The 14,816-nt window shown below is 46.7% G+C and overlaps 1 protein-coding gene across 3 annotated transcripts in view; it reads right to left on the minus strand.

The window, feature by feature from the left end:
* The window catches only part of kiaa0513 (KIAA0513 ortholog), a 92,174-nt gene that overhangs the window by 14,260 nt on the left and 63,098 nt on the right, over window positions 1-14,816 (minus strand). For all 3 annotated transcript variants that reach the window (XM_078544738.1, XM_078544737.1, XM_078544736.1), the window contains exons 4-8: window positions 14,200-14,273; window positions 8,750-8,820; window positions 5,095-5,269; window positions 4,308-4,348; window positions 1,713-1,788 (exon numbers count right to left, since the gene is read on the minus strand). In XM_078544738.1, coding sequence (XP_078400864.1) covers window positions 1,713-1,788; window positions 4,308-4,348; window positions 5,095-5,269; window positions 8,750-8,820; window positions 14,200-14,273 — 437 coding nt within the window. The remainder of the gene's footprint in view (window positions 1-1,712; window positions 1,789-4,307; window positions 4,349-5,094; window positions 5,270-8,749; window positions 8,821-14,199; window positions 14,274-14,816) is intronic.

Consider the following 14,816-nt stretch of genomic DNA (forward strand, 5'->3'; position numbering starts at 1 on the left):
AACAGTGCATCGCTCCCTCAGTACTGACCCTCCGACAGTGCAGCACTCCCTCAGCACTGACCCTCCGACAGTGCAGCACTCCCTCAGCACTGACCCTCCGACAGTGCAGCACTCCCTCAGCACTGACCCTCTGACAGTGCAGCATTCCCTCAGTACTGACCCTCCGACAGTGCAGCACACCCTCAGCACTGACCCTCCGACAGTGCAGCACTCCCTCAGCACTGACCCTCTGACAGTGCAGCATTCCCTCAGTACTGACCCTCCGACAGTGCAGCACTCCCTCAGCACTGACCCTCCGACAGTGCAGCACTCCCTCAGCACTGACCCTCCGACAGTGCAGCATTCCCTCAGTACTGACCCTCCGACAGTGCAGCACTCCCTCAGCACTGACCCTCTGACAGTGCAGCACTCCCTCAGCACTGACCCTCTGACAGTGCAGCACTCCCTCAGCACTGACCCTCTGACAGTGCAGCACTCCCTCAGCACTGACCCTCCAACAGTGCAGCACTCCCTCAGCACTGACCCTCTGACAGTGCAGCACTACCTCAGCACTGACCGTCCGACAGTGCAGCACTACCTCAGTACTGACCCTCCGACAGTGCAGCACTCCCTCAGTACTGACCCTCCGACAGTGCAGCATTCCCTTAGTACTGACCATCCAAGAGTGCAGCACTCCCTCAGTACTGACCCCTCCGAGAGTGCAGCGCTCCCTCAGTACTGACCCTCCGACAGAGCAGCGCTCCCTCAGTACTGACCCTCCGACAGTGCAGCACTCCCTCGGTACTGACCCTCCGACAGTGCAGCACTCCCTCAGTACTGACCCTCCGACAGTGCAGCGCTCCCTCAGTACTGACCCTCCGACAGTGCAGCGCTCCCTCAGTACTGACCCTCCGACAGTGCAGCGCTCCCTCAGTACTGACCATCCGACAGTGCAGCGCTCCCTCAGTACTGACCCTCCGACAGTGCAGCGCTCCCTCAGGACTGACCCTCTGAGAGTGCAGCACTCCCTCAGTACTGACCCTCTGAGAGTGCAGCACTCCCTCAGTACTGACCCTCCGAGAGTGCAGCACTCCCTCAGGACTGACCCTCCAACAGTGCAGCGCTCCCTCAGGACTGACCCTCCGCGAGTGCAGCACTCCCTCAGGACTGACTCTCCGACAGTGCAGCGCTCCCTCAGGACTGACCCTCCGAGAGTGCAGCACTCCCTCAGGACTGACCTCTGACAGTGCAGCACTCCCTCAGTACTGACCCTCCGAGAGTGCAGCACTCCCTCAGTACTGACCCTCTGACAGTGCAGTGCTCCCTCAGTACTGACCCTCCGACAGTGCAGCACTCCCTCAGTACTGACCCTCTGACAGTGCAGCACTCCCTCAGGACTGACCCTCCGACAGTGCAGCGCTCCCTCAGTACTGACCCTCCGATAGTGCAGCACTCCCTCAGTACTGACCCTCTGACAGTGCAGCAATCCCTCAGGACTGACCCTCCGAGAGTGCAGCACTCCCTCAGTACTGACCCTCTGACAGTGCAGCACTCCCTCAGGACTGACCCTCCGAGAGTGCAGCATAATAAATTTTGTGCTCAACTCTCTAGAGCGGAATTGGAATACATAACACTGTCTCAGTGCTGACCTTGTGTGATTTTAGTTTCACAGTCTACCCTTGCACTCACTTGTTAATTCAGGAATTTACTGAAATATTAGATTGCAAAATTACCAGATAGGCTGCAGCTTCAGGTGTGTGTACAGGTAAATCTTCATCCCTTTCACCTCCTCCAGACATTCCATTCTCACTGAGGGCAGTAAAAAAGACACACACATCATTCTGCTTTACCTTCATTAAACAGGCTGATGAAAACATAAGAAAAAGGAGTAGGCCATTTGGCCCCTCCAGTCTGCTCCACCAATAAGAAAATAACTGATATTCTACCTCAGCTGCACCTTCTCACCCTATCCCCAAATCCCTTGATTCTTAGTATCCAAACATTTGTCAGTCTGACATGAATAGACAACAACGTATATTTAAATAATAAAATAGCAGTGTTATTTAGTTATTACTTTATTTACAACGTTGACACTAAGCCACAATATTGTGTCTCTTTAATCTGATAACCATCTTTAATTTTTCTAGTTTGCCACAGTTGGGCCACTTTTCCTATGGGGCTTTCATTCCTGAAGAGAATGTAAAATCATTGCAAAATTACATCATTTCCCTTTACCTTAGCCAACTCGTCTCTCAAACCTCTGTAGTTTGCTTTGTTCACATTTAAGACCCTAGTTTTGGACTTAATTGAATCCTCTCAAACTCAATATAAATTTCTGTCACTTTTCCCGACAGGCTCCTTTACTACGAGGTTATTAATTAATCCTGTCTAATTAAACAAGATTAGATCTAAAATATATTATTTTCTAGTTGCTCCTTGAGCTAATGATCTGGAAAGCTAGCCTGAATACATTTCATGAACTCATCCCCCACATTATTACTGCAAATTTGGTTTGCCCCATCTATAAGATTAAAGTCCCAGATGATATCTGTGGTACTCGTTACATGAACCTCTAATTTCTTGATTTAGATGCTGCCTATAAATTCCCCCCACTATTGTTTTCTGTTCTTTGTTGTTTCTTATCTCCACTCAAACAGATTCCACTTAATTTTCTGAGCTAAGATTCTTTCTCTGTAATGTCTTTATCCTATTCTTTCTTATTAGGGCTACCCTTCCTTTTCCATTTTGCCTCTCTTTTCCAAAGGTCGGGTATCATGGAACCACATCTCCATAGTGGCAGTTAGGTCAAATCCATTCATTTCTATCTGTGCTATTGATTCATCTATTTTGTTGCAAGTATTTTGCCCATTCAAATATAGTGCCTTTAGCTTGAGTTTTTGTCCTATTTTCCCCTGATTTTACCCTCATCACTAATGCCCCATTATCTTTGTCAAGCTCTCTGTATCTTCCTGATCCACTCTGCTGATTTTTACTCAAATCACTACTTGCTCTACAGCCTCAGCATTTCTCTTGTTGCTTTTGAATTTACCCTTTCCCGAATTCTCCCACAACCCTAAGCCCCCTTCCCCTTCATTATTTAAAGGGATATCTACTGCCCTACTGGTCCCAGCCAGATTAAGTGAAGCCATCCCAATGGAACAGCTTCCTCTTTCCCCAGTACTGGTGCCAGTGCCCCTTGTATCAAAAGCCCTCCTACACCATTTTTTCAGAATCGCATTTAACCTTCTAATCTGTTTGTCCCTATATCAACTTGAGTTTTGCTAATCCAGAGATTATTAGCTGTGAGATTCTGCATTTCAATTTTGGCCCGAGCTCCTCAAACTCTCTCAGCAAAACCTCATGGTTCTGTCATTGTGAACAACAAAACCTGGATCCTCACTCTCCGAGCTCTTCTCCAGCTGCGAAGAGATGTCATTAACCTTGACACCGGGCAGGTCACACAAGCTCCAGACCTTCCAGTCGCAGCTGCAAAGAACAGTATCTATCCCCCAACTCCAGTGCCCACCACCAAATTCTTTTTCAACCTCCCACTTGAATGGCCTCCTGTACCACGGTGACATGGACAGTTTGCTCATCCATCCTTCAGACTTTGCCCTCATACACACAGGGAGCAAGAACCTCATATCTGTTAACCGTCAGTACCAATAACCAACATCTTAGGCAGCCCTTACGTAATAAGGCACACCACAGGAGGAGGACATTTGGCCTGTTGTGCCTGTGCTGGCTCTTAGAACGAGCTATCCAATTAGTCCCACATTACCTGCTCTCTCTCCATAGTTCTGCAAATTTTTCCCTTTCAAGTATTTATCCAATTCCCTTTTGAAAGTTCCTACTGAATCTGTTTCCGCCTCCCTTTCAGACAACACATTCCAGAATACAGCAACTCACTGCTTATAAAAAAAAACTAATCTCCTGAGATATTTTCCTAATGACCTTAAATATGTGTCTGCCAGTTACCAACCTTCCTGTCACTGGAAACAGTTTATTTATTCTACCAAACTACACAATTTTGAACCTCTCAGTTAAATCCTTCCCTAATCTCAGTTTCTCTAATTCCTTAAATATAGGGTGATCAGTCAGTCATCACTGGGCCCCCAAAGTAGGGACCTCGTCATCACAACTCCTTTGTTCACAGTCTGTTTCCATGGTTTACAAGTCATTCACCGATTGCCTGTGAGTGGGTGCAGTCAACAGGGGCTGATAAAGGAAACACACAACCAGAGCCAGAGACCATGAACCGATAGTAAAACAGCTGAAAGCCAGAACGGGAATTACAGTCAAAGACAATCCGTTTGGAAACCACTTACCGCTCCTCTTGGACTTCTCCCCAGTCTGGTTTTGCGTATCTCTGGAATACAAGGGGTGCAGTAACTTAGTGGCTTTGCCCCTAAATCCCATCTCTCACCATTTACCACAGGAGAATTGAATAAACACTCAGCTGCCAGCAACCCTGCCCAGCTCCCAGTTCCAGATATCCTGCCCTACAGCTCACCAACATAATCAGACCTGAGAAGCACACAGCAAGACTCCAACTGACAGAAAATCCAAAACACAGGACAGAATATCGACACATACTGGAAACATTTCCCTCAGTTCCACTCACAATGGATTATCCTGAAATAGTGCTGCTGTTAACCCTTCTTGTATCCAGTAAGATTCTGTAAGCAGCAGAGACTGACAGAGTCAGTTTAGGTTCTTATCTGAAAGAAAGCACCTGTATCAATGCAGTACTGCTGCCAGCAGTCTGGCACAGATTGTTGCTGCAGCTCTGCGATCAGAACCTTCTCACTTAGAAGTGAGAGTGCCAATAGCTGAGCACAGCTGGTGTGGTGACAATACAAGCTGCAAAGGTTTAGGACAGCAGAGGAGACAGTGTACATCTATATCCTAGGCTGACAAAACACAAACCATCCAAGGCCTCATAGACAAGTTATAAAATGATAATTCCTACACCAATTACAGTACAGATTATTTACACTGCATTACCAAACACATTATATCAGGTTGCAATCACACTGCACAGGTACCCAAAGGGATTTGGGCCACACTTGGGAAATTGCTCCACAAAGCCTCAGAGGGTCGAGAAATACTTACTCATTTTTCACCTTCAGTTTCCTCTCCAGACCCCCAAAGAAACCCTTCATATTTTCAGTGTTTTTTAGCAGTTGTGCAGCAAGTTCCCTTTTCTCTGCCAGCCAGCGATTGCCTGTTTTCACACTTGAATCAGCTGTTTTCACCTTCAGATCAGACACATTTAGAAAGGATTTTCCTGGAGAATATAAAAACATGAGAGTTTCCACACACAGCGACTGGCTGAGAGTTTTCAAAATCTCCTGTCTTGGACCCTCTTTGTTCAGCTCAAACTGCCCTAGTCAGCCATTAAATGGCCATTCTCTGATGAGGTCACAGCAAACTTCATGGGCAAAACAGGAAAATGCAACCCTGCTGCAGAATGGATTGAGGACATTGTTGGGATTGTGCAAAGGCAGCTGTACCTGTCCTGGGAGTGTTTAATCGGGACAGTGTAGAGGGAGCTTTACTCTGTATCTAACCCTGTGCTGTACCTGTCCTGGGAGTGTTTAATCGGGACAGTGTAGAGGGAGCTTTACTCTGTATCTAACCCCGTGCTGTACCTGTCCTGGGAGTGTTTGATGGGGACAGTGTAGAGGGAGCTTTACTCTGTATCTAACCCCGTGCTGTACCTGTCCTGGGAGTGTTTGATGGGGACAGTGTAGAGGGAGCTTTACTCTGTATCTAACCCCGTGCTGTACCTGCCCTGGGAGTGTTTGATGGGGACAGTGTAGAGGGAGCTTTACTCTGTATCTAACCCCGTGCTGTAGCTGTCCTGGGAGTGTTTGATGGGGATGGTGTAGAGGGAGCTTTACTCTGTATCTAACCCCGTGCTGTACCTGTCCTGGGAGTGTTTGATGGGCACAGTGTAGAGGGAGCTTTACTCTGTATCTAACCCCGTGCTGTACCTGCCCTGGGAGTGTTTGATGGGGACAGTGTAGAGGGAGCTTTACTCTGTATCTAACCCCGTGCTGTATCTGTCCTGGGAGTGTTTGATGGGGACAGTATAGAGGGAACTTTAGTCTGTATCTAACCCCGTGCTGTACCTGTCCTGGGAGTGTTTGATAGGGACAGTGTAGAGGAGCTTTACTCTGTATCTAACCCCGTGCTGTACCTGTCCTGGGAGTGTTTGATGGGGACAGTATAGAGGGAGCTTTACTCTGTATCTAACGCCGTGCTGTACCTGTCCTGGGAGTGTTTGATGGGGACAGTGTAGAGGGAGCTTTACTCTGTATCTAACCCCGTGCTGTACCTGTCCTGGGAGTGTTTGATGGGGACAGTGTAAAGGGAGCTTTACTCTGTATCTAACCCAGTGCTGTACCTGTCCTGGGATTGCTAGATGGGGACAGTGTAGAAGGAGCTTTATTCACAGTTATGATATCATTTCTATAATGGGACACCCTAGTTGTACACACAAACACAAATCCCTAGAGTTTAAGAAGTCCCAAGTGAGCGAGAAGCAGGTTTCCTTTTCGGTTTGCTGGCTATGAACTGGTAGGATGCAGGTAATTGCTGTGCTTTATAGAAGTATAGTCTTCGGGGCGATTTGATTGAGGATTATAAGAAAGGAAGTAGGATGTATTTGTTTGGATCAATTGATTCAACTGAGTGGGTTAGGGAGGAGCAGGGCACCCAATCTGAAGTTACTTGCAGCCAGATGTAGGTTAGGTGTCAGGAGCTGGGTCTTTTCCCAAAGAATCGTGGGATCTGGAACAGTCTGCAGGCATGTGTGGTGGACACTGATTGGCTGAATGCCTTCAAATTTAAACTGGACCTGTTTCTGGCTGGCACAGAGATCACCTTGTACAGGAGACAAGGGCTGTACAACATTATCAGGGCCAGAGAGAGCTCCTGAACCACCTTGGAGAGGAACTTTCCACATTTTCCCACTTACTGGCTGGGCTTTCATCTTTTTTTTGGCACTCTGAAGAGACTCCTACTATCTGTAATGAGAGGAGTCAAAACTACCTGGGCCAGGCTGGTTGGGCTGGGAGCATCTTCCTCCGTCTGTCATTGTTGTATGATGGTGTCAGGTCAGGTATAACCATAGTGACAACAGACGGCATGACCTGTGCTCAATAACCTAGTCACCCTCTGGGCTGAGGGGATGGGGAGCAGAAGGGAGAGGGGGGCCTTTGATGTACAGAACAAGTCAATGAAACAGCGATGTGTGTAGGCCCTAAACACATCGCCAAGGCTCATGGCCTGGCCTTAAACTGACCGTTACAGTTACGGTGATGCTGATGATGATGATGGCGGTGGTGGTGACGTTGGCGAGCTTTTGGGGGGAGGGGGTGGCTCACAGTTGAATAATCAGTGAATCATATAATGGTACGGAAGAGAATGAGGCCATTCAGCCTGTCATGCTTGTGCTGGCTCTTGCTATTCAATTGGTCCCCATTGCTTTACTTTTTCCCTAGAGACCTGTGCATTTTGCATTTTGAAGTATTTATCCAATTCCCTTTTGAAAGTTAATACAGAGTCTGCTTCCGCCGTCCTTTCAGGCAGCACATTCCAGATCACAATGACTGACTGTGTAAAATAATTCTCATCTCCCTTCTCCAGAATCTGTGCGCTCTGGTTACTGTGCAAACAATTTTTCCTCATTTACTCTTGGTTCAAAATCATGAAAGGTTTTGAACCCTATCAGATTTCCCCTTAATCTTCTCTCTCGAAGGACAACAATCCCAGCTTCACCAGTCTCTCCGTATCACTGAAGCTCCATGAATCATTCTAATAAATATATACTGCACTCTCTCCAAGGCCTTGACATCCTCCCTAAAGTGTGGTGTCCAGAATTGGACCCAATACTCCAGTGGGGAGTATTGTCCAGTGTAGAATAAAGCATTAGCACAAGTTCCTTTTTTTGTGATCTATGCCATTTTTTAAGCCGATGATCCCATATATCTTTTTAACAGCTTCCTCAACTCGTCCTGCAACCTTCAAAAGATTTGTGTACAGATACCAACCCCCCACCCACCATGTGTCTGTTCCTGCACCCCTTTGAAAACTGCATCCCTGATTTTATGATAGCAAAATCCTGTGGATGCTGGAATTCTGAAATAAAAACAGAAAATGCTGGAAAAACACAGCAGGTCTGGCAGCTTCTGTGGAGAGAGGAACAAAGTTAACGTTTGCGTCCGTATGACCCTCCTTCAGAGCCTCTCCTCATTCCACCTACCAAAATGAACCATTTCACACACTTCTCCGCATTAAATTTCATCTGCCATGTGTCTTCCAATTTCACCAATTCAACTGTCTGTTACTATCTGGTTCATTGTGTTTGTGAGTTTTGGTTCATCTGCAAACTTTGAAATGATGCCCTGTATAACCAAGTTCAGGTCATTAAAATATATCAAGAAGACCAGTGTTCCCACTCCAGGAGGGACACAAATGTGCACTTCCCTCCAGTCTGAAAACAGCTGTGCACTAAACATTCCATCCATAAAGTGTAGAAAGGTTTACTTTCGTTTCCACCAGCAATAAATTAACAGGAAAGGTTTAACACATTGTGAGTGCAGCTCCTCAACCAGCCCCTCCCAAACTGTCCTGTCACCCCTCCCACAAACCCTGTTCTGTCTGAACCAGGCAGAAAGCTGCCTCCTTAAAACCATGCCATGCATCAGTGACATCAGTGCAATCCAGCAGGAACACTGGCTTTGGTGCTGTTTTCACTCACCCACATAATAGAAGGTGAAGCACATGGTCATTAGATTCTTGGCAGGACCAAAGTCATCCATTTGGTAGCACCTGTAACAACAGCACCAATCAGAGCCAGTACAATATCCACATCATTTATAAAACATTTATAAATCCTATATAAACATAAAATATTCACAACTTCACAGAACATGGGTGCCAGAATTTAAGTATTGAGGAAACAAAATATCTGCAGATGGAAGACGCAACAACGAAATAAGAACAAGGAGGGCAACGTGAAAGGCCGTATTTGGTAAGAGGAGCCAGTTGCTAACTGGAAAACTGAACAAACAAGATGTGACTTTTGTTTTTTTTATAGATGTGAGACTTGAGCCTTACGGAAAGAGGAAATCAACTTGCTAAATAGCTTTGAAATGTAGGTTTGGTGGAGAATGGAAAGGATCAGCTGGACAGATGAAGTGCTGTGGAGAGTGAATATAGAAAGACATTTGCTGAATGTAACTGGGAAAAGGCAGAGAGGCTGGGTAGGAGACATTGTTAAAAGGGAAAGGACTAATAAGAGACATTATGGAGGGAAGATTTCAAGGAAAAAAGAGGAAGAGGAAGGAAGAGACAATCAATGTTGGATAGCATGAAAATTAAAGGAAGCTACTGGCAAATGAAAAGACTGGCACAGGATAGAGAGACATGGGAAGACGACTATGAGCCAAGGACCAGGCTTTGGGCAGGCCACACATGATGACGATGTCTGAAACACTGGCTCAGCCCCAGTGGATTATCATGTCCAGTTCTGGGCGCCACGCTTTAGGAAGGATGTGAAGACATTAGAGAGGGTGCAGAAAAGATTCATGAGAATGGTTCCAGGGATGAGAGACTTAGTTACGTTGATAGGTTGGAGAGGTAGTGACTGTTCTCTTTGGAGAAAATTGAAAGATTTGATAGAGGCATTCAAAATCATGAGGAGTCTAAATAGAGTAAGTAGGGGGAAACTGTTCCCATTGGTGGAAGAGTCAAGAACTGAGGGCACAGATTTAAAGTGACTAGCAAAAGAGCCAGAGAAGACATTAGAAGAAACCTTTTTGTGAGCGAATGGTTGGGATCTGGACTGCATTGCCTAAGAGTGTGGCAAAGGCAGGTTCATTTGAGGTCTTCAAAAAGGAATTGAGCTCTGGGGGAAGAGGGAGGAGCTAAGTTGCTCTTAGAGAGCTGGCATGGACATGATGAGCTCAATGGCCTCCCTCTGTGCTATGATTCTATCAGCATCAATCACTCCCCAAACCTTATGCAGACTGTATCCAGTAATCAACTGTATCATTTCCATGCTCACAAGAGATCTGATGCACCCACACCAAAGTCCACCAGGCCAGTTATAGTCCTACTGGAGGTACTGACTCTGTAGCACAATTGCAGCAGTGGCAGGTCAACAGAGTATAATTAACTCCCTGGCACCTCTCCAAGTACCCAGCCCCTATGGAGCAGGATCACTACCCCGTCTCACCCACCTTACACAATAACCAAGGTAGGAGACAGCTGGTTAAATAGGGAGGTAATGTGCATTACTTTGCTATAAAGATTTTATGGGCAGGACATCACCTGACAGCTACATACGAGCACTGTCCAGGGAGAGAAAATTGTCAGTAATTGAGTAATCGGGTGCAGAACAGGTTGAGTTTACCCTTTCCCAATCCAGGGGCACTGAGGCCCATTGTTGGGCTCTTAACACTGCCCAAGGATCAAACTTGAGACCTTACTGGCCTTTGCAGCTAGGTATCATAGGAGGCCATGTATTTACTCATTGTAGAAAGGACTGGTTCAAACTTTAATTCTCAGAAACTCTAAGTGGCAAGTCACAAGAACTTGTGCAACTGCAGAATACAGACAGCCTGCAAGTGGCATTCTTGAACCTGGTAGAATTGCTGGAGTCACTCAATATATTTTTCTTATTCATTCACAGGGTGTAGGCTTCGCTGGCTGGGCCAGCATTTATTGCCCATCCCTAGCTGCCCTTGAGAAGGTGGTGGTGAGGTGCCTTCTTGAACCGCTGTAGTCCATGTGGTGTAGGTACACCCACAGTGCTGTTAGGAAGGGTTTTGATCCAGCGGCAGTGAAGGAACGGCGATATATTTCCAAGGTTGGCGAGTGACTTGGAGGGGAACTTCTAGCTGGTGGTGTTCCCACCTATCTGCTGCCCTTGCCCTTTTAGATGGTAGTGGTCATGGGTTTGGAAAGTGCTATCGAAGGAGCCTTGGTGAGTTTCTGCAGTGCATCTTGTAGATGGTACACACTGCTGCTACTGTGTGTCGGTGGTGGAGGGAGTGAATGTTTGTTGATGGGGCGCCAATCAAGTGGGCTGCTGTGTCCTGGATGGTATCAAGCTTCTTGAGTGTTGTGGGAGCTGCACTCATCCAGGCAAGTGGGGGGTATTCCATCACACTCCTGACTTGTGCATTGTAGATCGTGGACAGGTTTTGGGGAGTCAGGAGGTGAGTTACTCATCACACGATTCCCAGCCTCTCTCTGTTGACCTGCTCTTGTAGCCACAGTATTTATGTGGCTAGCCCAGTTCAGTTTCTGGTCAATGGTAACCCCCAGGATGTTCATCATGGGAGATTCAGTGATGGTAATGCTGTTGAACATCAAGATTCTCGCCATTGCCTGACACTTGTGTGGCACGTATGTTACTTGCCACTTATCAGCCCCTGGATATTGTCCAGGTCTTGCTGCATTTGGACATGGATTGCTTCAGTATCTGAAGAGTCGTGAATGGTGCTGAACATTGTGTAATAATCAGCGAACATCCCCACTTCTGACCTTATGATGGAAGGATGTTCATTGATGAAGCAGCTGAAGATGGTTGGGCTGAGGACACTACCCTGAGGAACTCCTGCAGTGATGTCCTGGAGCTGAGATGACTGACCTCCAACAACACAATCATCTTCCTTTGTGCTAGGTATGACTCCAACCAGTGGAAAGTTTTCCCTCCTGATTCCTACTGACTCCAGTTTTGCAAAGGCTCCTTTATGCCACACTTGGTCAAATGCAGCCTTGATGTCAAGGGCAGTCACTCTCACCTCACCTCACCAGTTCAGCTGTTTTGTCCATATTTGAACCACGGCTGTAATGAGGTCAGGAATAAGTCCTGGCGGAACCCAAACTGGGCATCAGTGAGCAGGTTATTGCTAAGCAAGTGCCACTTGATAGCACTGTTGATGACCCCTTCCATCACTTTACTGATGATTGAGAGTAGACTGATGGGGTGGTAATTGGCCGGGTTGGATTTGTCCTGCTTTTTGTGTACAGGGCATACCTGGGCAATTTTCCACATAGCCGGGTAGATTCCAGTGTTGTAGCTGTACTGGAACAGCTTGGCTAGGGGTGTGGCAAGTTCTGGAGCACAAGTCTTCAGTACTATTGCTGGAATATTGTCAGGGCCCATAGCCTTTGCAGTATTAAGTGCCTTCAGCCGTTTCTTGATATCACATGGAGTGAATCGAATTGGCTGAAGACTGGCATCTGTGATGCAGGGGACCTCCAGAGGAGGCCGAGATGGATCATCCACTCAGCACTTCTGGCTGAAGATTGTAGCAAATGCTTCAGCCTTATCTTTTGCACTGATGTGCTGGGCTCCCCCATCATTGAGGACGGGGATATTTGTGGAGCCTCCTCCTCCAGTGAGGTGTTTAATTGTCCACCACCATTCATGACTGGATGTGGCAGGACTATAGAGCTTAGATCTGATCCATTGGTTGTGGGATTGCTTAGCTCTCTCTATCACTTGCTGCTTATGCTGTATGGCACACAAGTAGTCCTGTGTTATAGCTTCACCAGGTTGACACCTCATTTTTAGGTATGCCCGGTGCTGCTCCTGGCATGCCCTCCAGCACTCTTCATTGAACCAGGGTTGATCCCCTGGCTTGATGTTAATGGTATAGTGAGGGATATGCCGGGCCACGAGGTTACAGATTGTGTTTGAGTACAATTCTGCTGCTGCTGATGTCCCACAGCGCCTCATGGATGCCCAGTCTTGAGTTGCTAGATCTGTTTGAAATCTATCCCATTTAGCATGGTAGTAGTGCCACACAACATGATGGAGGGTATCCTCAATATGAAGGTGGGAGTTCGTCTCCACAATGACTGTGCAATGGTCACTTCTACTGATACTGTCATGGACAGATGCATCTGCGGCAGGCAGGTTGGTGAGGATGAGGTGAAGTATATTTTTCCCTCTTATTGGTTCCCTCACTACCTGCTGCAGACCCAGTCTAGCAGCTATGTCCTTTAGGACTCGGCCAGCTCGGTCAGTAGTGGTGCTACCGAGCCACTCTTGGTGATGGACAATGAAGTCCCCACCCAGAGTACATTCTGAGCCCTTGGCACCTTCAGTGCTTCCTCCAAGTGGTGTTCAACATGGAGGAGTACTGATTCATCAGCTGAGGGAGGGTGGTACGTGTAATCTTTTTTTAAAAATTCATTCATGAGATGTGGGCGTCACTGGCTAGGCCAGCATTTATTGCCCATCCCTAATTGCCCTTGTTCAGAGGGCATTTCAGAGTCAACCACATTGCTGTGGGTCTGGAGTCACATGTAGGCCAGACCAGGTGAGGACGGCAGATTTCCTTCCCTAAAGGACATTAGTGAACCAGATGGGTTTTTACAATAATCGTCAGTCATCGCATGGTCATCATCAGACTTTTTAATTCCAGATTTTTACTGAATTCAAATTCCATCATCTGCTGTGGCAGCATGACCCTGAGTGTCTGGATTATTGAGTCCAGTTACAAAACCACATTGTCTCAGCAGGTGGTTTCCTTGCCAATGAGACTTCATGGGGTCCGGAGTCGATGGTCAGGACATCCAGGGCAACTTCCTCCCTCCACTGTGCCGCCACCTCTGCTGGGTCTGTTCTGACGGTGGGACAGGACATATCCAGGGATGGTGATGGACATTATCTGTAAGGTATGATTCCGTGAGGATGACTATGTCAGGCTGTTGCTTGACTAGTCTGTGAGACAGCTCTCCAGCACTAGCCCCCAGGAGGACTTTGCAGGGTTGACAGGGCTGAGGTTGTCATTGTCGTTTCCGGTGCCTGGGTCGATGCATTTTTTGTGAGTTTGTAGCGGTTTGTTACAACTTCAGATGGCATTTCAGAGTCAACCACATTGCTGTGGGTCTGGAGTCATGTGTAGGCCATACCAGGTAAGGACAGCAGATTTCCTTCCCTAAAGTACATCATTTGTCTTTTAATTCCAGATTTTCATCGAATTCAAATTCCACCATCTGCTGGGATTTGAACTCAGGTCCCCAGAGCATTACCCTGGGTCTCTGGATTACTAGCCCAGTGACACCGCCTCACCTGCAGTCTCATATCTTATTTAAAACATGACTACATTTTTGGTTAGAGACTAAAGTTCTGGCATACAGGAAGAGAATTTTTGTGGTCTGCTCAAAAAATGTAAAAGCAATACTCACTCAAACAGAACAACTGCAAAAGACTGCACCAGTCGGTAGAAGGCATGCTCAGAGATACACTTGGAATGGCACCGCTGGGGAGATAGTAAAAGAAAGAGTTTCCTCTCACTGAACAAGTACAAGGTTTTATTATAGCTTTCATAATCTAGAATTGTATATAACCATTTCATTTTGCACATTTAGTATTAGCTCAGTGATAACACTCTCATCTGAGTCAGCAGGTTTCCCTTTACACAGCTGCAGCTTGACCTGAGTGTTTGCAAAAAAAGAGAAATTATTGCATTTATATAGCACCTTTCACAACTACCAGATGCCTCAAAGTGCTTTACAGCCAGTGAGGTACTTTTTGAAGTGTAGTCATTGTTGCAATGGCAATCAAGTTGCACACAGCAAGCTCCCACAAACAGAAATATGATAATGACCAAACAATCTGTTTTGGTGATGTTGATTAAAGGATAAATATTGACCAGGACATGTGGGAGAAGTAGACCGCTGTTCTTCAGGATTCTTCTGTGGGATCTCTCACATCCAATCAAGCAGACAGATGGAGTCTCAGTTTAATGTCTCATGCAAAGATAGCACCTCCAACAATGCAGAGCTCCCACAGTACAGCATTC

The sequence above is a fragment of the Cetorhinus maximus genome, chromosome 6 (assembly GCF_964194155.1).
Source record: "Cetorhinus maximus chromosome 6, sCetMax3.hap1.1, whole genome shotgun sequence".
NCBI classification, from domain to species: Eukaryota; Metazoa; Chordata; class Chondrichthyes; order Lamniformes; family Cetorhinidae; genus Cetorhinus; species Cetorhinus maximus.